The 27881-nt window shown below is 54.1% G+C and overlaps 1 protein-coding gene across 1 annotated transcript in view; it reads right to left on the bottom strand.

Moving 5' to 3' along the window:
• Positions 1 to 27881, bottom strand: part of NTNG2 (netrin G2) — an 81148-nt gene that overhangs the window by 35848 nt on the left and 17419 nt on the right. Inside the window, 1 exon segment of the mRNA XM_031654670.1 lies at positions 9983 to 10626. Within this exon segment, the coding sequence (XP_031510530.1) occupies positions 9983 to 10626 (644 nt within the window).

The following is a 27881-nucleotide window of genomic DNA, read 5'->3' as shown; positions in this document are numbered from 1 at the left end:
CTGCTGGCCTCCAGCAGCACCACCCCCAACTCAGATTTCCAAACACCAGAAATCAGATCACACCTCTCCGCTGCCTGTAGCCCTCCCACCAAACTTCAACCAAAACCAACTTCCTCCCGCGGCTGCAGGGCTGGCATGATCGGGCCCTGCCTGCTCTTCTTTGGAATCTTACCCACCCACCACAGCCGCATCACATTGAGTCCTTAGAAGGCACCGCGCCTGTCCCACCTGCTGTCCCCTGCCACAAATGCTGTGCCCCCGTTTGCCCCTTCAGGTTTCTCTTTGCCTTCCCTGACCTCCGGGTCCAGGTCTCAGGCTGGTTCCCAGCTCCACGCCCACATTGCCCTGGGTTTTGAGATAGGGTCTTGCTCTGTCACCCAGGCTGGAGTGCGGTAGCACAGTCATAACTCACTGCAGGCTTGACCTCCTGGGCTCAAGCAATCCTCCACCTCAGCCTCCCAAGTAGCTGGGACCACAGGCGCACACCACCGTGCCTGGCTAATTTTTGTATTTTTTGTAATGACGGGGTTTCACCATGTGGCCCAGGCTGGTCTTGAACTCCTGCACTCAAGCAATCCGCCAGCCTCAGCCTCCCAAAGTGCAGGGGTTACAGGTGTGAGCCACTGCGCCTGGCCTTGCCCTGGGTTTCTTTCTCACCTGTGGGCACTTGGGGGTACTGGGTTTGTGGATTCCTGCTCTCCCACTATGGAAGCGTCAGCCCCTCCATGCTCTTGGATCCTGGCACCCTGCTGTGTTGAGCACGTCATAGGTGCCTGCTGTGGGCCAGATCACGTCTCCCGAAAAGATATGTTGACATCCTGACCCCCATTGCCTGTGAATGTGACCTTACATGGAAATGGGGATTTGTGGATGTGATGAGGATATAAGCTAAGCTGAGGTCATGCTGGAGGAGGGCGGGCCCTTATCTGATGTGATTGATGGCCCTGTGGGAAGAGACACGGGGAGACAGCGTGTAAGACAGACGCTCAGGGAGCGGACAGCCACAAGACAAGGCAGAGACTGGAGTGACGCAGCTGCAAGCCCAGGAACGCCAGAGGCTGCCGGGCCCCGCCAGGAGCGAGTGGAGGGCGGAGGGTGTGGGACAGGTTCCCTCCTGCAGGGTCCACAGCGAGCCCAGCTGCACCCTGATTTCAGACTCCTGACCTCCCCCCAGTTTGTGGTACTTTGTTATGGAGGCTCCAAGAAACCAAGGCAGTGTCCATTAGAAATATGTGTTAATTCATCCCCGCAAGGTCTGAGAAAAAACATCTGTTGAGTGAATTAATATGATGGCAAGAAAGCTCGCAGTGGAAATGCCTTCTCAGGCAAGAGAAGAGGGAACCCCGATTCTGTCCAGTGCTGCTGGGAAAGCATTGCTGTGCGTGACTCTCCCAAGCACCTGCAGGGCTCCCCGAGCCTCCTGTGACCCTGGCCAAGCCTGAGATGCCCCTCCTGCCCTCTCTGCCCCACCCAGCAGTGGAGCAGAGCCAAAGACCAGAGGAGACCTCAGGCCCAGGGGCCAACCACCGGCCTTGGCAGTGGACCTCCCCAACTCTTTAGTACAGTCTGGTCCCTTCCTAACACCAGCACTTCTCAGTGGAGGCCGACGTGGTCTTGAATCGTGCATGCCGGCTTTTTGGTGGGAAGCAGTTCAGGGGGCCTGGGAGGTACAGCTGAAGGTGTGTGAACTGCACTTAACAGAACGTCTGTCCCCAAAGAGCTGGGTGTCCCCAAAGAGTTGGGTTTATTTTATTTTTTTAATTTTTATTTATTTATTTTTTGAGATGGTGTCTCGCTCTGTTACCCAGGCTGGAGTACATGGCGCGATCTCGGCTCACTGAAGCCTCCACCTTCCGGGTTCAAGTGATTCTCCTGCCTCAGCCTAACGAGTAGCTGGGATTACACCTAACGAGTAGCTGGGATTACACCCACCACCATGCCCGGCTAATTTTTGTATTTTTAGTACAGACAGGGTTTCACCATGTTGGTCAGGCTGGTCTTGAACTCCTGACCTCAGGTGATCCACTCACCTCGGCCTCCCAAAGTGTTGGGATCATAGGCGTGAGCCACAGTGCCCAGCCAAGAGTTGGGTTTAAAAAAATGAAAAGCACAACACAAAGCTGCCTTTCCAGGGACTCTAAATATTTTGGGATCATGGGCTCCCTTTGAGAATGGAACAAAAACTAGGGGCTCTCACCAACTGACTGCACACACACGACACTTAGCATATATTTCAGGGAGTCCATGGATCATGGAGGCCCACCCTTTGCCCTCCTAAGAGCCCACAGGCCCCAGTAGAGGAATCTCCAGGCCCTCTGTGATCTGCTGTTCTTTCTATGCAGCCCCAACAGCCATGGCTCCTCTCCCTGAATGGTCTCACTTAAACCCCAGGGTGATTGTCTCCATTTTGTGGAGGTGGGAAGGAGGCAGACAGGTTAGGCAACTTGCCCAGGTCACACCTAATCCAGAATTTGCACCTGGACAGTCTGACATGGAGACCACCCACCCATCTATTTCCTTTATTTTTTAGTGTGCTAAAATATAGGTATATATTTATCACCTTACCATTTTTTTTTCTTTTTTTTTTTTTTTTTTTTTTTTTGAGACGGAGTCTCGCTCTGTCGCCCAGGCTGGAGTGCAGTGGCCGGATCTCAGCTCACTGCAAGCTCCGCCTCCCGGGTTCACGCCATACTCCTGCCTCAGCCTCCCGAGTAGCTGGGACTACAGGCGCCCGCTACCTCGCCCGGCTAGTTTTTTTGTATTTTTGTAGTAGAGACGGGGTTTCACCGTGTTAGCCAGGATGGTCTCGATCTCCTGACCTCGTGATCCACCCGTCTCGGCCTCCCAAAGTGCTGGGATTACAGGCTTGAGCCACCGCGCCCGGCCCATTTTTTTTTTCTTTTGAGATGGAGTCTCTCTCTGTTGCCCAGGCTGGAGTGCAGTGGTGCGATCTCAGCTCACTGCAACCTCCACTTCCCTGGTTCAAGTGATTCTCCTGCCTCAGTGTCCCGAGTGTCTGTGATTACAGGCACCCACTACCACACCTGGCTAATTTTTGTATTTTTAGTAGAGACAGGGTTTCGCCGTGTTGGCCAGGCTGGTCTCGAACTCCTGACCTCAAGTGATCCGCCTGGCTCGGCCTCCCAAAGTGCTGAGATTACAGGCATGAGCCACCGCACCCAGTCACCTTACCATTGTTAAGTGTACGGTCTGGTGGCATTAGTACATCCACAGTGCTGTGCAAGCTCTGTCACCATCCCTCTCCAGAACTTTACATCATCCCAAACTGAAGCTGTCTCCATTAAATACTAACCCCCATTCCACCTTCCCCCAGCCCCTGGCAGCCATCATTCTACTTTCTGTCTCTATGAATTTGATGACTCTAGGGACGTCGGGTAAGCAGAATCATATGGTATTTGTCCTTTTGTGTCTGGCTTATTTCACTTAGCATCATGTCCTCAGTGTTCATCTGTGTTGCAGCGTGTGTCAGGTTCTCCCTCCTTTTTAAGGCTGAATCATATTCCATTGTATGGATGGGCCACATTTCGTGTCTCCTTTTGTTAATGAACAGTTGTGTTGTTTCTACCTTTTGGCTACTCAGAATAAAGCTGCTATAAACATGGGTGTACAAGTATCTGTTCAAGTCCCTTCTTTCAATTCTGTTGGGTCTATACCTAGGAGCGGAATTGCTAAATCTATATTTAACTTGTTCAGGAGCCACCATACTGTTCTCCACTGTGGCTGCACCATTTTTGTTCCCACCAGCAATGCATGAAGGTTCTGATTTTTCCACATCCTTGCCGACACTTGTCATTTTTTGCTTGTCCAATAACAGCCATCCTCAATGGGTACCTCCATCTATTTTGTTTTCATTGAGATGGGGGTCTCACTATATTGCCCAGGCTGGTCTTGAACTCCTGGACTCAAGTGATCCTCCTGCCTCAGCCTCCGAAAGTGCTAGGATTACAGGCACCAGCCACCACACCCCAGCCTTTCCATCTACATCTCAATCTTCTGGCCTCAGTTTCCTCATCTATGTCATGGGGACAATGATCCGCACAGGATAGGACTTAATGAGGAAATGCACATAAAGGACTCGGGATGCTACCTGGGCTACGGGAATTCTTGGTGAATGACAGTTAATATTGCTGAGGGAGGAGGCTCTGCCTTCCCAGAGTTTCAAGGAGTCAGCGCAGGCAGAATAACATCACAGAATTCCCTTCTTGCCTCTGTTTTTCCTGTAGAGCAGCTGAGAAAGAGATGCAGGGAGGGTGGGTACAGGAATAGGGTGACTGAAATCGCCTGTCTCTGCACTCCCCTCCCCGCACCCACCTGCTCACCCTCCACGGTTTTCTTCCCTCTGCTGTTTCTATTCTCGTCCAGTGTCCGTCCATCTCCGGTTGCGGGGCGATCAATAGGGACAGGATGTTTATGAAAGAAATCAAGAAGGCAAGAAAGAGGGGAGGGAGTCAATGGGGGGGGGGGAAACCAGGTTGGGGGAGGCCCAGGGACATAGAGCAGCTAGACCCCTGTAGGGTCTGGGGAAGCTGGGTCTGCAGGAGCTGGGCTTGGCCACTCCAGAGCTCAGATCTGCCCATCCAGGCCCAGCTCAGCCTCTGGGATCTCACGGGTTTCCTCTCGCTCAAGGACTTCAACCTCCTCCTGGGCAGAAAGGGAGTGAGGATGCAATGCCTGGCACGTAACCAATAAATGGTACCTGCCTCTCCTGTTCCCTTAATCCACATTTATTCCTGTTGAACAGAATGGGCACACAAGACCTTAATTTGGTGCAAAGGACCTCCCTTCATCATCTCCCACAAACACCACCCACTGGGCTTGAATACCTCCAGGAATGGGGAACTCATTCCTCCTTTCCTGTTCCTGCTGGCAAAGGACCTGCTGGGCTGCCTCTCTGGAGCTTCCAAGGATTTTCTGGGCGGAGGAACTTGCATGGGATGATGCCCCCTTCCCTCTGACTCCCAGGTCTGGAGTGGGCAGGGCTGGCTGGGCTGTTTTGCTGTTTTGCCCCTGCCCTGGCTCCAGTGTGTTGGCCCTGCCTCGGGCTCATCGAATGCGGCTGCTACCCCAGCTGCAGGAGGACACTGAGCATTTCAGAGCAGGGGTGCCCCCGGCAGCTAGTGAGCTGTCCTGGGCTGCAGGTGTATTTTGTTTTCCCTGCACAGAGTTTAAACAACTTTTTGAAGTCGGTGCCAATATTTTTGAAAGCAAGAGACTTTACATAGATACTGCTGTGCACCTTCCTTTGTTACTGCAGAAGATCTGGAATGTTTGGTCCGCTGTCTTGTGAGGGTCCTGCTGTTCTCCATTTCTCCCCAGGCCACACCCTTCCCTATCACTTCTGATGGTACCATAGGTACCCATATACATTGTCTTCTTCTCATTATTTTTATTATTCATTTGAATTTATTTATTATTTATATTTTTTTTTAGAGACAGGATCTCTTTCTGTCACCCAGGCTGCAGTGCTGTGGCACCATCATAGATCACTGCAGCCTCAACCTCCCAGGCTCAAGTAATCCTTCTGCCTCAGCCTCCCAAGTAGCTAGGACTACAGGCGCACACCACCATGCCTGGCTTCCACATAAGCTATGTTCCCAGCCTCTGCAGACATTTGTGATGGCAACCCCTGTGAACCCAGAGGCATGCTTCCACACTTCTTCTAGTACCTGGGTTGGGTGCAGGAATGGCCTCATATCTAGGCAGTCCTGATCCTAAGCCTCCTCGCCTTCCCTCTCCCACCGTCTAACCAGAGGAATGAGACACTGGGATAAGCTCTTTGAATATAGCATTTCATTGACCCTTCACAACAGGCAGCTGACGTCATTACTATTTCTCCATTTTACAGATGAGAAAACTGAGGTTCCAACAGGTTATGGTCATCCATCTCCATGGATGCTGCAGCTTCCACCTCTCCAGCTCAGTTGAGGAGCTTTGCAAAGACACAGCCTTCTGGACCTCACCCGAAGCCTCCCAGTCCCAAAGCTCTCAGTGGTGGGGCTGGGGAACCCTGTCTTAAACAGCTCTCCTGTGAGATGCTGGGTCAGGATTGGGCCCCGCTTCTCTTAATGGTCGTGTGGAGGGTGGGAGCAGAGGCCCCTCCCGCTCCAAGCACCATAAAGGAATGATCTCATTCCTTCTCAAATCCAGATTCTGCCCCAGATTTGCTGCACAGTCTGAAGCCAACCACTCTCCAAGCTCCGCACCTGAGTTTCCCCATGTGTGGAAGGAGAAAATAGCTCCCGCCCCCTGCCTGCCTTCCAGGAATGGGCACGTGGAGCAGGCTCCGCGGGAGGCAGGGAGGGGGTGTGGCTGGGACTTGCGGGTGCCTGTGCTTCTCTCAGAGCCACTGGCACCCCACCTGCCCCCTGTGGTGGGGCTGGAGCTCAGTCTGTCCCCACCTCTTGTCCCCCTCACCATTTGTACCAGTCCCTCCTTCCCAGGACCCTGGGCTGGCTGCAGCTGCTCCAGCTCCTCCTCCGCAGCCAGGTGCTTCTGTCCTCCCCCTCCTGCCTACACTGTTGCCTGCCATTGGGGTCCCCCTTGGAGCTGGAAATCGCTGACTTGAGTGGCAGAGCAGGGAGCCACCACCCATTAAAGAACCTTCAATTCAGAGGGGAGTCCCGTGGGATGGCCCCATCATACAGGCTATCTGAGTTCCAGGTGGGCTCAAGTCAGAGCTGGGACCAGAAATGAGGCAGCCACCAGGCCAGGGCTAGGGACCGCTCGGTGGCTGAGTCCATCTTGAGCCCGGACATGCTTGTGTCTGGATGTTAGCTGTCTGCCATGTAGTGGCGCTGTGCAATCTCCTTCTATTCCCTGACCTCACAGGCCTCAGCCTCCTCATCTGAAAACATGAAGCTGGGGGAGCACTGCCCCCGCAGGGAGAGCTCCAGCGGGTGGGGATCAGGTCCGGCTTGCTCAGTGCTGTGTCCTTGGCTTGCAGGATCTGAACCATTCAATAACCATCGGGAAATTAAACAACTATTGATTAAACAAGAAAATACACATGAAGCCGTTAATAACAGCACTCAATAGCAAATGAGCCCATAGCAAATGCTGGATAAACATTTGCTGTTCTTGTTAGTGGACCGCAGCGGAGCCACTGGGCAACATGGCGGTCATGAAATTCTGAGGGAATCCCCAGAACAGGTTCAGTGTGAAATCCCAGAGCCCGGGAACCCCCAGGGGGTCCCTGGTGCCCACTCAGGAACTTCGGGTGCCACATCCCCCTTTGTCACGGGTCCTGCGTCTCTGGCTTCTCGGCACGGCTGGACTTTCCCAGGGGAAATGAAGAGGGAAAAGGGGAGGTAGCCTCAGCTCTTCCTTGAACCATCTAACCCGACCCAATTCAACGACAAGCCAAGCTGCTGCCTGAAGAGTGTTTACTCTCTCTCTGAATTGATTGCACACTCTCGCCACCACCTCGGCTCCTCCCTGCCGCCCGCAGAGGCTGGGTGCCAAAGGGAACCACCTCCAGGGAGATATGAGCTCCAGGCAGCCTCAGTTGTCTTGTCACAGATGGGAAATCGAGACAGGGTGCAGAGGGGCAGGGTTTGAACCCCAGGTCACCCTGCTGGGGTTGAAGTGGCACCACCAGACCCTGACCATCACAGGCCCATTCTGGACCCTACAGCTGGCCCAGACATGAGGGCCCCACATGAGCCGCCTTAGGAAATGTAAGGCAGGGTCCTTGAACAGTTGCCTGAAGATGAGGGTTTCCCTGAGCAGCCCAAGGTCAGAAGACAAGCCAGGAGCCTGCAGGGCCTGGGGAGCTGGTTCCCAGCCCTGAGCTGCTGAGCCCGGGGATTGGCGGGTGTCTAGTAACAACCAGACAATGGCATTCCAAGGGCAGAGGTCACAGAGGTGCCCAGGGGCTGAAAGTCTGGACACCAGCTTCCACCACAGTGCCTGTATATGGGGTGTTTTCCAGAACATTCCTGATTTTGAGTATCCTGTCCCAATTGAGGTGGGTTAGAGATCACGGGTATCAGACCCACGGACCCCTGTCTGCACCTGCTTCACTCCCATCTGCCAGACTTGAAGCTGACTCCGGCTTCATGAGCGACCTGCCTTTGCCTTTGCCCACCTGGAATCCACACACACCATCAAAGTGAAACAAAATGCAAACACAAGCTGGAAACAGCAGCACCACAGTGGCCTGTCCAGCCTCACCATGCAGGTGTCACCACAGCACATGGCTGGCAAACGGGCTTCCAGCCTTTCTCCCCAACCCATGATGTTTGTCCCAGTCTTGTGTATACTTACAGCCGATGTGTGTTCAAGACGCAGAAATGATACACAAGGCGTATCATATATTTTACAAAAACAGGATTATGCTCTACATGCCATATGGCAAATCACTTTTTCCACTTGTCAGGCATTACAGATTTGGGTGGGCATTGAGAGCCTGCAGTGGAGAGATGCCCACAGTGAGTGATCATCCCAGCTGGGCTCCCCAGGTGCAGCCCCTGTCTGCACCTGCCTAAGCCAGGCTCCTGTCCCGGACTGCCCCAGCACCCTTGGGTCTCAACTCTCTCCTCCCTCAGCCCACCCCAGCCCTCTCACTCCATTATTTTGTCCAATTTTTTTTTATTAAACACCTTTTTTTTTTTTTTTTAGCACATATTATGTGCCAGGCACTGTTCTGAGTACTTCATCAACTTTAACTCATTTAACCCTCACCATAATCCAGCAAGAGAAGTATGTTTGTTACCATCCCCATTCTACAGATGGCCCAGGGAAGACAGCATTGCCCCCACAGACTGGCATATTATCTGCCAAAAGAATCAATGACTTAGGACAGCACAGAACCATGTATTCCTCCACAATCTAAACAGTTTTGGGAGGTAAAGGCTGCTTTCTTCTCCTATGACAGTCTTTTGCCTTCCTCAAAGTTGCCTCAAAACACATTCCTCTCCAAAGCTGGCCAAGAAAGAGCTGCTTCAGCAGGTCTGGGGTGTCCACACCCTGCACATTCCAAAGAAAGGTCTGACTCTGGCTTACTGCGAGGTGACCCCTAATCCATAAGCCCTTGGAGTGTCCTGTGTAGAAAGAGTGTCCATGTTTGCCTGCGGGTCTTGGCACACATCAGAAAGCCTATGCTGATGAGATTTACTGGGGGGCCTTGGGCCACGTAGTATCAGCTCGACCTCTGCAGGGATTGACGCCAAAGACCAGCCACATCATCAGCAATGCCTCTACCATCAGCTTCCAATAAAAACTCCACACTGAGGCTTTGGTACGCATCCCTGCCTGGCGATAGCTCACAAGCGTTGTCCCATGTCACTGCCGGGAGAATCAAGTGCTGCCTGCACAACCCCACTGGGAGGGCACAATGAGAAGCTTGCACCTGCTATCTCCTGGACCCAGACCTGGGCACCTTTTCCTGTTGCTGATTTTAATCTGTATCCTTCATTGTAATAAATCATAACTGTGAATATAGCAGCTTTGCTGAGTTCTGTGAGATTTTCTAGTGAATCGTGGAGCCTAAAGGTGGTCTCGGAAACCCTTGAATGTGAGTCAGTGGACATTCACTGAGTCAGTGGACAGCCTCAGAGCACTTCTCACAGTCAGCACCAGGAGTTAGCCCAGCCCTGCCCAGACAGACTCCACTCCTGCCCTCCACACCTCCAACACATGTACTTCCTTCCTCCAACACATGCACCTCCTTCGGTGGAAAAGGTCAGGCATTGGGTCTGTACAGTCCTGGCCATCCTAGACAGCCCCTATGATGTAATATCAGGTAATGTCCTGGGAAGCAGGTAATGTCCCAGGTGCTAGGTAACCTCCTGGAAACCAAGTAACATCTCAAGAACCGGGTTATGTCCGAGGTACCGGGTAACATCCCAAGAACCTGATCACGTTTCACATACCAGGTAACATCCCAGGTATCCAAACACATCCCAGGTAACGGGTAGCATCAAAGGTGGCAGGTGACATCCAGGGCTTCCCCCGGCCTTACCTGCCAATGACCTCGATGTTGGAGATGGCATAGAAGTACTTGTAGAGGTTCTCCCGCTGCACGTAGGTGCCGCCCAGGGCCGGGCGCAGCAACCGCATGCGCAGGTCAGTGAGGGTGAAGAATTCCTTGAGGCCCTTGGCGCTCTCCAGACGCGTGTAGAGATTGTCCATGTTGCGCAGGTCGGGGCCGGCAAAGATGGCGAAGCGGTCCCGCACCTCGAAGCGCACGTGCTTCTCCTTCTTGGAGCCCGCCCAGCGCGAGTACTCCTCGGTGCAGAGCACGCGGTGGGCGCTGGAGGACGACATGTCTCGGGCCCGGCGGGCGGACATGCCGAAGGCCTCCATGCAGTCCTCGGCGTAGAACTGGTAGGGCTGCCACGTGCGCCCGTTGTCCAGGGACTTCTCCAGGACCATGACTGTGGGCCGGCCGTACTCGAAGGTCATCACCACGTCATCGGTCAGCTCCACGGTCTTGTTCCACGAAAGGGTGATGTTGGCTTCCAGCGGGCTGGGGTAGCGGCTCCACGTGATGCTCTGCCAGTAGGTGGCCAGGCCCTCCTCCTCCTTGTCGAACATGAGCCTAGGCGGGTGGGCCAGGTCCGGGTTGGAGGCGTCACACTCGTTGCTGCACAGGTAGGGATTCTCCTGCAGCGAGGAGAGGAGAAGGGAAGGGTGGGTGCTGGATGCTTGGGACGGCCTGGGAAGCCTCTGCCCAGCCTGGCCCCTGCTTGCAAGCCCAGACGCCTGCTCTGTGGCTATAGGGCCTGTGCTCCGGTGCCCAGACATAGCTGGGGGATTTGTGCCCATTTCCTCAATGTGTGCAGAGGTGTGCCATCCCATGGCTTCCCAAGAAATGCACACTTGTTCCTGCTCTAACTACAGACAACCAAGGAGGCTGGGTGTTAGTCCCCTGCTCTGAAGCCTTCCATGGCTCCCCATTGCCTAGAATACACAGTCCTGACTCTGTAATATACTGACCCCAACCTGCCCTCCCACACCTGGTGACACTGTGCCTGGGCCTCCCCAGGACATCTGTCCTCCTGCCCCTGCCTGGTTGTACCTCTGAGTCTTTGCAGATGGCATTCTCTCTCCTTCACGTGCCCTTCCACTCTCTGTCTGCCTCAAAAATTCCCATTCACGTTCTCGACTCTCTAAACATCGCCTTAGCTGAGTCACCTTCACGAGCCTTTTATTTTTTAATTAATTAATTTATTTTTTTAAATTGAGATGGAGTCTTGCTTTGTTGCCCAGGATGGAGTGCAGTGGGGGCGATCTTGGCTCACTGCAACCTCCACCTCCCAGGTTCCAGCAATTCTCCTGCCCCAACCTCCCAAGTAGCTGGGATTATAGGCATGGACCACCCTGGCCAGCTAATTTTTGCATTTTTAGTAGAGACAGGGTTTCGCCATGTTGGCCAGGCTGGTTTCGAACTCTGACCTCAGGTGATCTACCCGGTTTGCCCTCCCAAAGTGCTGGGATTACAGATGTGAGCCACTGCGCCTGGCCCCTGAGCCTTTTTACCTGTACCCTTAAGATTGGTAAACACATCGAGGTGCTCAAAGAGGGACTGGAAGCTCCGGGTCCCTCCCCAATCCCTTACTCTGAGTCTCTTCTATCTGACTGTTCCTGAATTTGATAAACGAGTGAACATAGGGGAAATGCCTTTCTGAGTCCTGTGAGCTATTCCAGCAAACTATCAAACCTGAGGGAGGGGTCATGGGAACCCCCAATTTGCAGCCAATCGGGCAGGTATGGGAGGCGGAACTTGCAATTGCCTCAGAGGTGGGGGCAGTGTGGTGCGACTGAGCCCTTCGCCTGAGGGTTCTGACGCCAGCTCTGGGCAGTGTCAGAATTAAACAGAATCATCGGACACCCAGTTGGTGTCCAGAGAGCTAGAGAATAGGTTGTTGGTGTGGAAAACCCACGCATTTGGTGTGAGAAGTGTCATTGATGGAAACAGGCCAGAGAGACCTGAAAATGTCACTAACGTAGTGGTTCCCAGGGTCAGAGGGATGACTAGGCCGAACACAGGGCATTTTTAGGACAGTGAGGCTATGCCGTATAATACCGTAGTGGTGGATGCATGCCATTATGCATGAGTCAAAACCCGTAGACCTGGGCCGGACGCGGTGGCTCACACCTGGAATCCCAGCACTTTGGGAGGCCGAGGCGGGCAGATCGCCTGAGGTCAGGAGTTTGAGACCAGCCTGACCAACGTGGAGAAACCCCGTCTCTACCAAAAATACAAAAAAATTACCCAGGCATGGTGGCACATGCCTGTAATCCCAGTTACTCGGGAGACCGAGGCAGGAGAATCACTTGCACCCGGGAGGTGGAGGTTGCAGTGAGCCAAGATCGTGCCATTGCACTCCAGCCTGGGCAACAAGAGCAAAACTCCGTATCAAAAACAAACAAACAAAACAAACAAACAAACAAAACCCATAGACCTGTACAACACAATGAGTGAACTCTCATGTAAACTATGGACTTTAGTTAATAATAATGTATCAACAATGGCTCATCAGACATGACTAATATGGTGGCTCATGCCTGGAATCCCAACACTCTGGGAGGCCGAGGCTGGAGGGTCACTTGAGCCCAGGAATTTGAGACCAGCCCAGACAACACAGAGAGACCCTGTCTCTACAAACTATGTAGCACCACTGCACTGTAGCCTGGATGACAGAGAGAGACCCTGTCTCTAAAGAAACCCCCCAAAACCCCAAATATCCCCCACTAATGCAAGATGTTGATAATAGGCGGGGAAAGATGGTGGGTAGGGGAGGGCGGCCTGGGGTTTTAGGTACTTTCTCTACTATCTGCGCAATTTTCTGTACATCTAAAACTGCTTTAAAATATTAAGTCTATTAATTAATTAAACAAACAAATAATCGAACACTGTCACTAACAGCCACACAGTGCTCCAGACCATTGCGGCCCTTTTTGATGAGTAGTTCAGGCATCTGGTTTGCTCAAAGACAAAATGGCTTGGATCTAAGTTAAAACTTCTCACTCTCAAATGAACTGTTTGGCCTCCTTGGGGGAAGTGGGGCCCATCACCCTCTGAGGGACTGAGCCACACCCCTGCGGCCCCCACCAGGTGCCACTGCAGCAGCCTCAGCCCGTGGGCTTCTATCCTCTAGGGTGGAGAACAGATACCCCGGCTGCCTGGGGCTCCTCGGTGGCAGGGCTGACCCTCGGCTCATTGAGGCAGGTTCCACAAATCCCTCTTTGACCAAAATAGCTCTGTCCTCAGGCCCCCATGCAACCTCAGAGTGGCAGGAGCTCACCATAAAGTCCAGTACCTCCTTAAGCAGATGGGGAGACTGAGGCCAGGGCCAGGGAAGGACTGGCCCCAGCCTTCTGGAGAGCGGATGGCACCTCTGAGGAGGAGTCTGCTGTTACCATCAGAGATATCCACACCACTGGCAAGCCCACCGAGCCAGAACAGCAGAAGGACGTGGCGGGGTCAGGGGGCGTGGTTCCCAGCTTCCTCACTCACTGGCTGGGTGACTCTGGGCAAGATGCTGCCCTGTCCTGTGCTGTTGCCTGGAATGGTGTGGGGCTGAGAGGCCGTGGGGATGGCCCAATGGCCTGAGTGGGTAGCAGGTGCTGGGCTGGAGGAGGTAGGCTTGACCTGTGAGGGAGCTGGCAGCCAGGAAGGGCGCTCTGAGCCTGGACGCAGAATGGGCTCTGTCTGTGCCACTCGGGAGGAGGAGTGGTGGGCAGGCGCTCCAAGAGCTTGCACCTGGGCTCTGGCACTGAGGTATATGCCCCTCTGCCCCCAGCCCAGCCATCACCCCCTTCCCGAAGTCCCAGAGCTGCTTCTGTTGCCCCTGGGGACTTCCTAGGGGCTGAATGGTGTTCGCCCAAGGTTTCTATGTTGAAGCCCTAACCCTAGTATCTGAGAATGGGACTGTATTTGGAGATAGATTATCTTTCAAGAGGTGATTGAGGTTAAATGGGACCCTCAGGGTAGGCCTAGTCTAATCTGACTGGTGGCCTCAGAAGAAGTTTGGCTGCCTGATGAGATGCTAGGGCCCATGTGCACAGAGAAAAGGCCGTTGGAAGGCACAGTGAGACAGCGGCTGGCTCCAAGCCAGGGAGAGAGGCCTCTGCAGAAACCAAACCTGCCAACAACTTCATCTTGGACTTTCAGCCTCCAGAACAAGGGAAGACATTTTTGTTGTTTAAGCCACCTGGGTCTCGTGTGGTACTTTGTTATGGTGGCTGAAGCTAAGACAAGCCTCATCCCAGGTGTGAGCAAAGAGGGAACAGGGAGGAATGGGAGGAATGGCTCAGAGGGGTAGAGATGAATCCGGAGTTTTTGATGATTTCCCCAGAGGCTCTCTCTGGGGTCTCCCCTACCAGACTGGTTTCTTAGTACGCTGGCACCAAGTGGCGTCACACTGCCTCACCTCCCCAGAAAGCTCTTATCAACCCAGCACTGAAGCTGTGCCATTTCCCAGGCCACTTCGTCCTCTCCCACCTCGGAGTTTGTGCTCCTTTGGCCACTCTCTGTCCTCCTAGTTTTCAGAGCCCTCCACATGTGCCTCCTCCAGGAGGCCCTCCTAACCTGAATCAATCTTTTTTTTTTTTTTTTTGAGACAGAGTCTCGCTGTGTCCCCCAGTCTGGAGTGCAGTGGCGCGATCTCGGCTCACTGCAAGCTTCGCCTCCCGGGTTCACGCCATTTTCCTGCCTCAGCCTCCTGAGTAGCTGGGACTACAGGCGCCCACTACCGCGCCCAGCTAATTTTTTGTATTTTTAGTAGAGACGGGGTTTCACCGTGGTCTCGATCTCCTGACCTTGTGATTCACCCGCCTCGGCCTCCCAAAGTGCTGGGATTACAGGCATGAGCCACCGCGCCCGGCCTTGAATCAATCTTTAAACCCAGTTCTCTCATCATCCATTGTAGAGTTGTTAATGTACTTATTGGGGACAGTGTAGTGAGGCCTCCATATTGGGCCTGGACCTCAGTAACCACTCACTCAATTATACTTATTATTATTATCATATTAATTAGCTATTAATCAAATGACAGTGATATTGACATATCTTCTATTGAGTGCTGATAGTATTCCTGTCAACCCCAACTGCTGAGCCACCCACACTTCCACCTTTTCCCTGGTCTCTCTTCATCTTCCTGCCTTACTTAGCCCTACCCTGCCCAGGTCCCTGATGGGTTCTATGGGGTGGAGGCATTGAGGTGGGGACAGGGTATCCCTCAAAGCTCCCAGTTGCGCCTGGCCTGTCACTGGGAAGACTGACACAGCTGGTTCTGGCTGGAGATGGGGGCTCCATGCTGGCTGCTCCAACCTACAGGGCCCTCTGGTCCCCGCCCCGGCCCGGGAAGCAGATGGTCAGAAACTAATGAATCAGCCTGTGTGTTTACAGGCCCCTCGCCTGCTGCGGAGCGGGCTTAGTCAACAGCAAGTACAATAAATAAATCCCGAGCTGCGGCCAGCACAATTCTGTCTCTCCCGCTTTCTCTTTCTGTCTCTCCCCTTTTCCCTCTCTGATTTCTCGCCCCAAGATCTCAGAATTCCACTGAGCTGGTCAGGAGTGTGCAGCATCCCAGCAAAGGCACTGTTGGCGCTGACCTGACCTTCCTTTTCCTCTGCAAACACAGTATTGCTTCCTCTTACTTTCCTTCTATTCTTTTTGTTTCGTTTTATTTTTTGAGACAGAATCTTGCTCTGTGGCCCAGGCTGGAATGCAGTGGCGCAATCTCAGCTCACTGCAACCTCCGCTTCCTGGGTTCAAGCAATACTCCTGTCTCAGCCTCCCAGGTGCTGGGACTACAGGTGTGCACCACCACACCCCGCTAATTTTTGTATTTTTAGTAGAGACAGGGTTTCACTATGTTGGCCAGGCTGGTCTCGAACTCCTGACCTCAGGTGATCCGCCTGCCTCGGCCTCCCAAAGTGCTGGGATTACGGGTGTGAGCCACTGCGCTTGGACCTTCTATTCTTCACTGAGGGAATTCTGAGGACCCACTGGGGTATTAGAAGCCCAGTTTACCCCAGTCCCCGTACCCCAGTCCCCAGTTAGCATCTGAGAGCTGATAATGTCGTGGGGGTGGGGCTGAGACTGGGAGTGTCTCCTCCGAGCGGGGGTGAAGGTTTGCCAGCCTCCTCCGGGTCTGTGCGTTTCCACCCATCTCCAGGACAGCAGATCAACTAATCACAAAAACAGCAGCCAGAACAAAGTGGCCTAATACAGGGAAAGACTGTTAGGCACACCTCTAGCCTTTCAGGATGGCTCCAAAGCCGCCTTTTGATAGTATCAAAAGTAGTAGCTACTTCTTTAAATATTTCATGAAAATTAAAACAACAACAAAAACCATACCCCTGATTTTTAAAAACAGCCTTGGGATTTTCTCTAGAAAGATGCAGTAACATACCCCTTTTCCATACAGTTTTGGGCCCTGGGGTCTGAAAGCCCTGAGTTCCCTCTCAGCTCTCTCCTTTGAGGCTGTGTGACCTTGACGAAGTCACTTGACTTCTCTGAGTCTCTGTTTTCTCACTGAATGTCCTGTGAGATGGTCTGTGTCTCACACTGTCTAGAATCCCTAGGAAATGTCTCCAAACGGGAGCGATTAGCTTGAAACAGCAGCTTTGTATTCACTCAGGGACACTCCACTCCCAGCAACCTTCCACAGGAGGAAGAGGTGAGGCTGAGACCACCAGGCTTGTGCACGAGAAACCCGGGAACTTCATGGCATGGACCGTCCCAGGAACTGCTGACTCAGAAGAGTGTGATGATCATAACATTCGCTGAGTGCCAGCCCTGTGCCCGGGCTGGGTTGGGCACTTCACAGCCGCTCCTCCTTGCACCCTCTCAGCAACCCCCAGGGAGGCAGGTGCTACAGTCAGCTCCATGTCTCAGATAAGACACTAAGTACCCATGGCCGCATATCACTTACCCATCCCCTGGATTCCATGGGACCCAACCTTGAGGAATCTTGGGGAAACCAAGCCCGTCATGTATACAGCTCTCCTATCTCTCTGGACACACACAGGCAAGTCACCAGAAAAGTCAGGCAGTGTGGCTAGAAGTCAAAGGAGGGTGGGCAGAGCGAAGGGAAGGCAGTCAGCCAGGCCCACAGCACCAGAGAACTGGGTGACGGGGAGCCTCCTACGCAGACGCCAAGCCTGAGCTCCTGGCATGAAATATTCTATGGAGAAACCATTTCATGCCATGCTTTTCAAGCCTCGTGATGGGAGCTTAAATGCTTTTCCTTTTATGTTATTTTCTGTGCAAAGGGTACAGCCAAAGTCAGAGGCCAGGTTGTAAACATCATAGGCAAGCTGCAGGCAAAAAACATAATTGAATGGGAAAGTGAACCGTTAGCCAGAATGGAGGTAAACGTGGCCGTGGGAAGCCCAGCCATTTGAACCTCCGGGCCCCTGACTAAGGAGCCCATGGAGGGGCGGTCACTGGAATGGTCACCAAGTCTCACGAAGAAGAACAGACAACGTCATGCAGCTGGCCTTGCACCCAAGCCTGCGCTGGGATGAAATCTCACAGCTGGGATGAAATCGCCAGAGTGTCTCAGGCAGGGCTCTGCGGTTTGTGGTGGGATGCACTGGCTCACCCCTTAACCGCTCACGAGTTCCACCGGCTTGGATGAGTCCCCCAGTTTCCTTGAGCCCGATGAGGCCTGGGACACGCTACCCTAAAACCTTCTTAAAATATTTTAGGCTGGGCGCAGTGGCTCATGCCTGTAATCCCAGCACTTTGGGAGGCTGAGGCGGCCTGACTACCTGAGGTCAGGAGTTTGAGAATAGCCTGGCCAATATGGTGAAACCCCGTCTCTACTAAAAATAAAAAACATAAATAAAAAATTAGTTAGGCCTAGTGTTTCGTGCCTGTAGTCCCAGCTACTCAGGAGGTTGAGGCATGAGAATTGCTTGAACCTGGGAGGCAGAGGTTGCAGTGAGCTGAGCTCGCGCCACTGCACTCCAGCCTGGGTGACAGAGTGAGACTCCAGCTCAAAAAAAAATTTTTGTTTTTTAAGCTGAAGGGATTGAAGAAAACCACAGAAGCAGAAGATCACTCTTTGACCTTCCCTGCCCTTCTTCCCTGAAGCAGGACATGAGGCTCATTTGAGAGGTGCCCTCCCAATGCCCGGAGGACAGAGCATTCTCATCTCCAAAGATGCCGGGTCACAGAGAGGGACCTGGACACACAGGCCTTGCAAAGTTCCCACCAGTTTATCACCAGGAGATGATACTTTTTTAAAGCCAATCATAGTTCTCCATGACTATTTCTCCCTTAAACCTAGCATAAAAAATAGATGTTCACCAATGTTTTTGGGTCTTCGTTCCTTATGAAAGCTCCCATGAGGCCAGGCAACACAGGGAGATGCCATCTCTACAGAAAAAAAACCTCAAAGAACAAAAAATAAAACTAGCCGGGCATGGTAGCACACACCCGTGGTCCCAGCTACTTGGGTGGCTGAGATAGGAGGATCCCTTAGGCCCAGGAGGTCAAGGCTGTAGTGAGCCATAACTGTGCCAAAAAAAGAAAGAAAGAAAGAAAGAAAGAAAGAAAGAAAGAAAGAAAGAAAAAGCAAGCAAGCCTTTTTCACATAAAACTTATATTAAATCCACTCATATGCTTTGGTCGTGTTAATCTGTCTTTTACGAGGGGGCCTCAGCCACTAACATAGGATGGATGAGGAAGAGATCTTTCTCCTGAGAACCTCGGCTTCTCAGTTGGAGGGGAAGCTTCATGCAGGCGGCGACCACATCTGATCCTGTCCCCACTCCAGCCCCAGCCCCCAGCCCTCCTCAGGGACTCGGGAAATCTTCATAGAATGAATGAACGCCCAATGAGGTTGCTAGCACTGGCTTCACAGGGTTATCATAGGAATAACGCCAGGTGAACCATGGCAAGTGCCTCGGTGGCGCTGGCTCACGGGTGACGGACGCTGGGAGAACATTCATGGCCACTGTCTGGCCTGGTGCTTCAGCACACAGCAGGCCCTGCCGTTAGGGAGCATGTCTTCCACCTCAGCCCTATGCTGGGTGTCCCATGTGCGTCAACCCCACCTCCCATTCTCTCAGGGATCCTGGAGAGTGCGATCCTTAGGAAACCGAGACTCGGAGAGGCTGAGCAATGTCCCAGGGTCATGCGGCTCGGCAGGAGCCAAGGTGAGACAAGAAGCCAGGGGACGGCCCGCTGAGCTGGGCTCTGTGACAAATTGGGAAATAGTACCCTTCACCCAAAAGGAAAAGGATGCTGCTGCCTGGGCCGCACTGTGCTCCCGCAGACTCGGGTTCCACGGAGAGGCAGGCGGCACAGCTCTTGACACCAAGGTGCATGGGCAGGCCTGGGGAACAGTTTAGCAGCTGACAGATTGTTTTTGAACCTGTCTGCTGATTTGCCAGCGGAACCCTTCTCATCCTCAGCCCTTCAGCCTCACCAGGACGGGAGGCTGCTGCCGCATCCAAGGTGGGAGCCTGGAGGCTGCCCAGGAGAGGCCCTGGGTGTGGGTGCCCAGGTAGAGGGCCAGGACTCGAGCACAGGGGGAAGCAATGGTGGGAGAAGGCAAGGGAAGGCAGCCGAGCTAGCCCCACCCTCCTCCTTGGACATGGCCTCTGCCACCTGGGGGAAACCCTATGGCTTGCGCAGGTGCATAAATCAGTAGGTGCCCTGACCCATGGGGCCATGGAATGAGGACTCAGGGGACTGCCCCTAACACCATGTGTGACCTTGGTTGGGGCCTTGCCCTATCTGTGCCTTGGTTTCCCCATTCACGAAATGACCGGGCAGGAGTGCGCTGTCCGCCTCTGACCCTAACATCCTAAAGTCTCAAGTTCTGCATGTTCCTCAGGCCCCTCGTGCTGCTGAGGAGGAAGGGCACAGAGACACATCCTCCTCCCCTGACTCTAGGGAGAAAGCCGGGGTGCTGGGGGAATTCTCCTTAACAGATTACTTCCTATTTATTGGTAAGAAAAGTTGCAGAGGGGATAAATTATTAACAAAGCGGAAACGGAGATTCTGTTCAGAGCTGATTCTAATTCTAGCGGCCCTGATGGTCTCTAACTCTCTGAGCTCTCCCTCCCTCCCTCCCTCTCTCTTTCTGTCTCTCTCTCTCTCTCTCTGTCTCTCTCGCTGTGTGTGTGTGTGTGTGAGTGTCTTATTCTTCTTCTATGGTTTCATTGATCGCTGTCCCTCTTGCTCTCTGTGCCGCTAACTCCTTCCCCAGCGTTCAGGCTTCTCTCTCCTTCCCTTTCCGGATTCTCTTCGTGCACAGGCCCTGGACGACAGACAGCAAGGTCACCCTCCCTGCTCGTGAATCAGCGTAAACCGACCTGGCATTTCAGGGCTGGAGCTGCAGCTGGCCAAGGTGGTTTTTCTGTTTTGTTTTCTGGTTGGAGCAATTTTCCTCCCAGCTCCAAGCAATTACTAAGGCAGGCGCAGGCAAGCGAGCCTCCGCCTCCAAGCCTCTGCGTGCTGCTTCCCCAGGGACTCGCTTATCCCAGCAATGAGCCTCCAGAAGCCACGGCGACCGCCCCTGCCCCTCCCCCAGGCGGGCCACAGTGGGCGTCGCCTGGGCACAGGTCCACCTTGAACCCAGAGTCTCTGGCCACCTCTCGAACTCCCTTGGCCCAAGCAGAACTCCAGAAAATGCATCTCAGTTCTTTGGTTGCCCAGAGCAGCTCTCCCCGCCACCCCTCACCCCGCATTATTTGGGAGGAAAGGGAGCACTTTAGGCCTTTCAACCCTGCCCACAGTGTTCCTCCTTCTAGAACCTTCTGTGAGTGTGAACTCTGGGAGAGCAGGGGCCTTGCCTGCCTTTGCGCCACACTCCCGACAGCTGTTTGCACACAGCGGTGTTTGACAAACATTTCCTAACTGAGCAAGGACCCTCTGCAGTGGCTCCAGGCAGTTCTGCCCAGGTAGGACGCTGCCTGGGGGAGAGGCGGTGGGCACCCGTGGGCCTCACGCTGCTTTGGAGATGCTGTTCTAGCAGAATGACTGCTTAGTATTCTTATCCCAATTCGGGTTGTCCCCACAGAACACCCTGAAATCCTTCCGGAGGACCTGAGGGCATTGGGCTGCCCTGACGGACGAGCTGCCCGGGAGAGGGTCCACGGAGAAGCCAGGGTCAGAGAGCAAGGATGAAATGCCAGGCCTGGCGTGGGCACCCACTGCTCACCAGGACTGCAGACCCCTGAATGACTGATCTCCATCAGCTGAACTGCCAGAGTGTGGTGGGCAGAGAGACATTGCCATGGCTCTGGCTAGACAAGGGTTAATCTCTCCAGGAACTTAAAACTGTATTATTGTGTTTTTAAAGGACACATTCTGCTTTGCCCTGGGCATATGTGGATTCTTCCCACAGCCAGATTTCCAGGAATGTTTGGGGTGGGAAATGCTATCCCAGCTGAAGAGTGCCCGTGCATCCCTGGGGCCCCCCACAGGCGACTGACAAGACAGACCAGACACATGGGCACCTGTCTCAGACAGGGCAAGGCTCTCCTTCTTTTGCATACCTCCAGCGACAGGGGTTTTATTACCACAGAAGGCAGATAGGTCAAACCCCACTGCTCCCTCCTTTGAGTGTGGGGCTGTAATTTGGCGGGTGCTTTGCATCTTTTCTTTGTCCCAGATTCCCTATTTTCCTCTGGCTATGCTGCAAACATTTTCTAATTGATCAGAAAAAGGAGAGAGGGAGGCTGGGCGAGGCTAAGCCCTCCTCCTCCCCCACACCAGGAACTCAGTGATCCTCAAACACTTCCCTACCAGGGCCAGCGGGAGTGCTCAGCTGCTGCTGCTCCTCCTCCTTTCCCTCCTCTTCCTCCTCCCATTCCTCCTCCTCCCCCTCCTCCTCCTCCTCCTCCCTGCACACACAGGGGCTCAATCTGGTGCCTCCCTTCCTGCCCACTCCCTACTCAAGGCTTCACTGGCCACCCAAACAGCTCAACACTTTCATACTTTTTAAAAAAGTAAATAAAAGAAAAGGAGAGATGGAAGGAGGAAAGAAAGGGAGAGAAGAAAAGGGAAAGAAAGAGAAGGGGGCGGGTGGGGGAAGGGCACCGAGAGGAAGAGGGCTACATCCGGAGAAGCCCAGGAAAGTGCATTATTGATTCAGGACTTAGAAAATGCTTAGAGAGTAGGAACAGCGCCCTGCTCTTTAAAAGCTTGTGCAAAGCATAAGCTAGACCCAGGCAGCCTTCCCAAAGAGGGCCTACTCTGCCACCATGAATATTTCATCACGGAGGGAGGAAAAAAGTGGCTGTGAGGATTTCAGTGCCGGGGTGGGGTGAGGGGCAGGCCCCCCTGGCTGGGGCGCTTGGTAGCTGCCTCTCTTCGGATCCCCTCCCTGGATCCTGGGGGCATTTTAGGGGGCCCCTCTCCTCTTCTCTGAGAGCTGTGCTGGGCTTTCTTGCTGGTCAACAGGGCCTCAGCCAGGTTCCAACAGAGGCCCAGGCCGGGGAAGGGGGTTGCAGGGAAGCATCAACTGAAAGAGGTTTCCAGATGGGCTGAGAGTGAAGCCTGGTCCCCAGCAGTGGTTTCTCCTAAAGGCTCACTGTGCTCTCCCCTGCCCTGCCTTGGTTGGGGCCTGCACCGACCCCTCCAGCCTCCCCACCCCCAGCCCATTCTCAACCTGCAGCCAGCCGCCCTTCCCTTCCTAAACATCCACGTGTCTCCAGCTACCCCTCAGAGCCCCAGCGCCTTCCCCTTCTGAAGTCCAAACCCTGGGCCTGGCTCTGCCACCAGCCCTGCCTCTCTCTCGAGTCTTTCCAGCCTTGTTTTCTTTGAGACAGAGTTTCGCTCTTGATGTCCAGGCTGGAGTGCGCTGGTACGATCTTGGCTGACTGCGACCTCCGCCTCCCGGGTTCAAGCGATTCTCCTGCCTCAGCCTCCCAAGTAGCTGGGATTACCGGATGTGCCTCCACGCCTGGCTAATTTCATACTTTTAGTAGAGACTGGGTTTCACCATGTTGGCTAGGCTGGTCTCAAACTCCTGACCTCAGGTGATCCACCCGCCTTGGCCTCCCAAAGTGCTGGGATTACAGGTGTGGGCCACCATGCCCGGCTTCTGGCCTCGTTTTCTACCGGCCAGTCTCTCCCACCTTTTGGACGCCCCCTCCACCCCACTGAGCTTTCAGGTTGAGTCACCTTCTGTCTGCAGCTCTCCCTCCAGCCTTTTATAGGTGTCTGCTTAAATGTATCTTCCTCAGGGAAAACACCCCTGGCCACTGTCCCCCAGTCCCAGGGGAGCACTGGGTCACAGTTTTCCCCGGTGGCTTCTTCGGTTAATGACGGATGTGTCCCCTCCCCACTGTGAACTCCAGGAAGGCAGGGGCAGAGCCTGACACAGTGGAGTGACTCCCCGTCCTCAGCCCCTTCCCTCTCCGGGTGTTCCATAGTCAGAACGAGGGTTCAGGACAGACACAGCACCCGATGGACGGGGTCTGCCCATGAGAACAGCCAGAAGCTGCAACCTCCAAGGGTTTCTTCCTGCTGGTCTCTGAGGAGTTAAGAGGCGGCGGGGCCAAGGAAGGAGTAAAGCCACTGGGTCTGCCTGGGGACACGTGGACAGGTACACCCCTTTGTGGATGAAACCCTGGCTGGCGGTGGGGGGCGGGTGTGAGTAGTGAGGCTGGGCTGGTAAGTTTCATTTATTTATTCATTCACTTATTCATCAACTATTTGTGAACATCCTTCCTGCACCAAGTAGCCCCAGAGAAGCAGCGCTTAGATCTGGCCACCCATGAAAACAATGACAATACTTGGGGACGGGAGGGGTGTGGCAACATTCCTGGGCCCTGAGGTCAGAAATTCTACTCCAGATTGAAAGCTAACAAACAGGCCGGGTGCGGTGGCTCAAGCCTGTAATCCCAGCATTTTGGGAGGCCGAGACGGGTGGATCACGAGGTCAGGAGATCGAGACCATCCTGGCTAACACGGTGAAACCCCATCTCTACTAAAAAATACAAAAAACTAGCCGGGCGAGGTGGCGGGCGCCTGTAGTCCCAGCTACTCGGGAGGCTGAGGCAGGAGAATGGCGTAAACCCGGGAGGCGGAGCTTGCAGTGAGCTGAGATCCGGCCACTGCACTCCCGCTTGGGCGACAGAGCGAGACTCCGTCTCAAAAAAAAAAAAAAAAAAAAAAAAAGAAAGCTAACAAACAAACCAACAAACTAACCGATCAAGTAATTAACCCACCAACTAACCAAAACCCTCAGCAGGTGACTCAGATGTGCGGCCAGGTTTAAGAGGCTGGTCCAGGTGGCCCAGGGAAGGGCACCCACACGATGGCACTGTTCCTGTTATTTTACCTACAGGTGGGGGAGCCAAGGCCCCCCAAGCCAGGCGCTTGCTCAAGGTCACACTTGGGGTGACTCGGGCACTTTGCTCGCTTACGGGAATGTCGACCGTTCTGCTGTGTCCACCAGAGAAGTCACCTGTGTCCTGGTCCCCATGAGTGGCACAGATGACACGCCCTGGAGGTGACAGGCTGGGGCAGTCAGAAGACTTCCTGGGGGAGGTGGGATTTCATCTGGGCTCAGGACAGGTGGAGGGAGATTCGACTAGTCTGGGAGGATGGTGCTCTAGGTGGACTGAGCAAAGGGCCAGGCCAGACGCACAAAATGCTGCAGGGAGCGATGGGTTAACACATGCACGCCGCTGAGCCAGGAGCTTGGTGGGGAGCACAGGAGAGAAGGCCAAAGGGAGGCCAGGAGCCAGATGGGCAGCTTGACATTAAGCAGCGCCAGGGAGAGCCCTGATGCTGGCCAGCCCCCCTCCTTCTCCTTCCAGGAAGACAGGTGAAGAGCCTGGGAACAAAGTATGAGGGCTCAGGTGTCCCTCTCCCAAGACTGGAGAGCCGGCACCCCTCGGCACCCAGGAAGCCAGAAGGAGGACGGAGAACCTGCAGCTCAGATGTGAGAGAGGCTCCGAGAGGGCCAAGGCAGGCCATGGAATTCTCTTCCTCCTGGTCTTTCAGTTTTAAGACAACAAGATGCTTCAGGCTGGAAGGGCTCCAGGGCAGGCCTGGGAGAGGTTTCAATCGGTGCTTCTCAAACTTGGCTGTGCACTGGGACCACCTGGGGAGGTTTAATGCTTACTCCTGCTGGGCTGCCCAGAGAGGCTGCTGAAGCTGGTCTGGGAGGCAGCTGAGGCAGCGGGGGGAATGGAAAGCTCCCAGGCAAGTCCAGTGTGCACCCCGACTGAGAGCCATCCAAGTGGCTCGGAGGGCAGCCCGGTCCCTGCCTGCTCCGCCCCTGGTGGGGTCATAGCTGCCCGCCGGACTTGACGCCTTCGAGAAGACTGCCCCAAGTCTTGGGAGATGGAAAAGAGCCACAAAACCCTGACACCTCCCTTTCTTGCTGGGAGACAGCTCATACCCAAAGCTGCAGTTCTCAGCTGATGCCTGAGCCCCTTGGGGGAAGGTCCCGGGCATCACGGCTAGTCAGGACAGATGGGGTGCAGTGTCCACCCGAGGTCGTGGCTGCTGCCTCGAGGACCCCCTGGGTGGGACAGTTTTCCGTTTTGGAGCGGGCAGAGGCAGCAAGGAAGGCCACCCAGCCCCCCACCCGCTTGGGCCTCCTCCTTCTTGTGCCCCTCCTCTAGGCTGAGAGGCGGCCAACCCACTGCAGGGGCAGGTAACTGGGCAGGAGAGTAGGCCTGCCTCATGCCAAGCAGACAGGCCTGGAGCCCTCCCTTGGCAGACACCGCACTCCTCCGCCCCCTGCACCCTCCACCCTCTATTTTTAGGCCCATTATTGTCCATTGTTAGGTGCAGTTTTTTTCCCCACTCCTTCCCCAGAAAAACAGATCGGGTTCCTCCAGGCAAAACCATCTCGCCTTCCCCGGAGCTGGTGCGTGGGAGCACGCTTGCTGCCAAATAGACATGAAATAAGTGAATTATCAAGTAACTGGATTAACAGACTCCATCGTGTCTCAAAGGGCAGGGGGTGGGGAACGCCACCGTCACTCCTCCGGGCCCTCCCTCCTCCAGACCGCCGGGGTGTGCTGGAGGAGGAGAGGCTGACAGGGACAGTATGCTCACCAGCACACATGGCCGCATGCACGCACACACACACAGATGACAGCCGCCTCCGTCTATCAGGCGCTTTCTGAGATCCAGAGAGACCCGTGTCAGCTGAGCAGCCTGTTTAGGAACCTGGACGCCGGGCCAGGCGGCCCAGGCTGGAGGTGCCAGGCTCTTCTACTTTGAAGCTGTGTGGCCTTGGGCAAGTGGCTTAACTTCTCTGAACCTGAGATTCCTCATATTCAAAATGGGTCTAAATACAAGCTCTACCTTAAGTCTTCTGTGAGGGTTCAATGAGCTATAACTTAGGTTAAGGGCTTGATATACATGAGGCACTCAACAAATGTTCGATGTTGCTTCTCTGAGGAGGAGAAAGATATAGAATCAAGACAGTCTGGCTATGGCTGGGTGCGGTGGCTCACGCCTGTAATCCCAACACTTTGGGAGGCCAAGGTGGATGGATCACTTAAGGTCAGGAGATCAGCCTGGCCAACATGGTGAAACTTCGTCTCTACTAAAAATACAAAAACTAGCCAGGCATGGTGGTGGTGCCTGTAATCCCAGCTACTTGGGAGGCTGAGGAAGAAGGATTGCTTGAACTTGGGAGGTGGAGGTTGTAGTGAGCCAAGATCATGCCGCTTGCACTCCAGCCTGGGTGACAGGGCAAGACTCTGTCTCAGAAAAAAAAAAAAGAAAGTGAGCCCAGGAGTTTAAGACCAGCCTGGGCAACATGGCAAAACTCCATCTCTACAAAAATACAAAAATTAGCCAGGCATGGTGGTGCATGCCTGTGATCCCAGGTGCTCAGGAGGCTGAGGTGGGAGGATCACTGGAGCCCAGGAGGTCGAGGCTGCAGTGAGCCAAGATTGCACCACTGCACTCCAGCCTGGGTGACCGTGTGAAACCCTGTCTCAAAAAAAAAAAAAAAAAAGAAAGTCCTGAGACAGTTGGACCTGTCAATTACAGGAAACCAAAGACTGATTTCCCTGAGGGTAAAGAGACCCGAGAGGGCAGAACCTGCTCAGGCCAGATGGTTGACCGAAAGTGACCACAGGTGGACTCAGGGTAATCTGGGAAGTCCCTGAAAGTGTTTGCAACCTTATCTGTGTGTGTGTGCCTCTGCATGAGCCCAGCGTTTGCACACACATGTGCACATGCATGGTTCTGTGAAGAGCACCGTGGATTCTCAAGTGGGGCCATGACCATTAAAAGTGAGAAGCTCCTGCTCCAGGGTTCTCTGGGTTGGTTCCCTGCCTTTCTCCCCTCCGGGTCTTCCTGGATGCTGGGAGGTTATTTCACCTCTCCCTTCTCTCTCTCTCTCTCTCTCTCTCTGTTTCCCTGAAGCAGAATCTGGGGGTACAGTGGGACTCTGAGGTTGACCTGCAGACTCCCTCATTTTACAGGCAGGAAATCTATACCCTGAAATGGGAAGAGACTTCCCCGGGGCCACCCAGCTCCTGGCAGCCAGTGCCTGGGGAAGCACCCGTCCCCAGGAGCTGGGCCCCAGGACAGTGCCAGTCCCAGAACTGTGGGCAAAGGTTTTGGATTGTGCCTGAGTGGGGACAGGGACAGAGACAAGGTGCGCTCTGGATAACAGGCTTCTCCACCTGCTTTTGGCCATCTCTTGATCTCCGAGAGGGAGGGACACCTCCCAGAAGGACACCGCCCCCACTGCAGGCTGGCAGCCGAGGACGGCCTGCCTTGGCAGAGGGCAGGAGCACTGTGGGCTCATCTCTCACTGGTCTCTTCTTCACCTTTTGCCCGACAGCAGACTTCTGCTCCGGCCGAGGGAAAATGCCTGGTCGTGTTTCATATCCTTTTATTTCCCCAGCCGACTCTTGGAGTCAAGTGGACGAATGACTTGGGCAGCAGAAGGGAGGTGGAA

Source organism: Papio anubis, chromosome 13 (assembly GCF_008728515.1).
Source record: "Papio anubis isolate 15944 chromosome 13, Panubis1.0, whole genome shotgun sequence".
Classification (NCBI taxonomy): Eukaryota; Metazoa; Chordata; class Mammalia; order Primates; family Cercopithecidae; genus Papio; species Papio anubis.
Note: the sequence above shows the minus strand (reverse complement) of the source record. Positions and strands in the feature narration are given on the sequence as shown.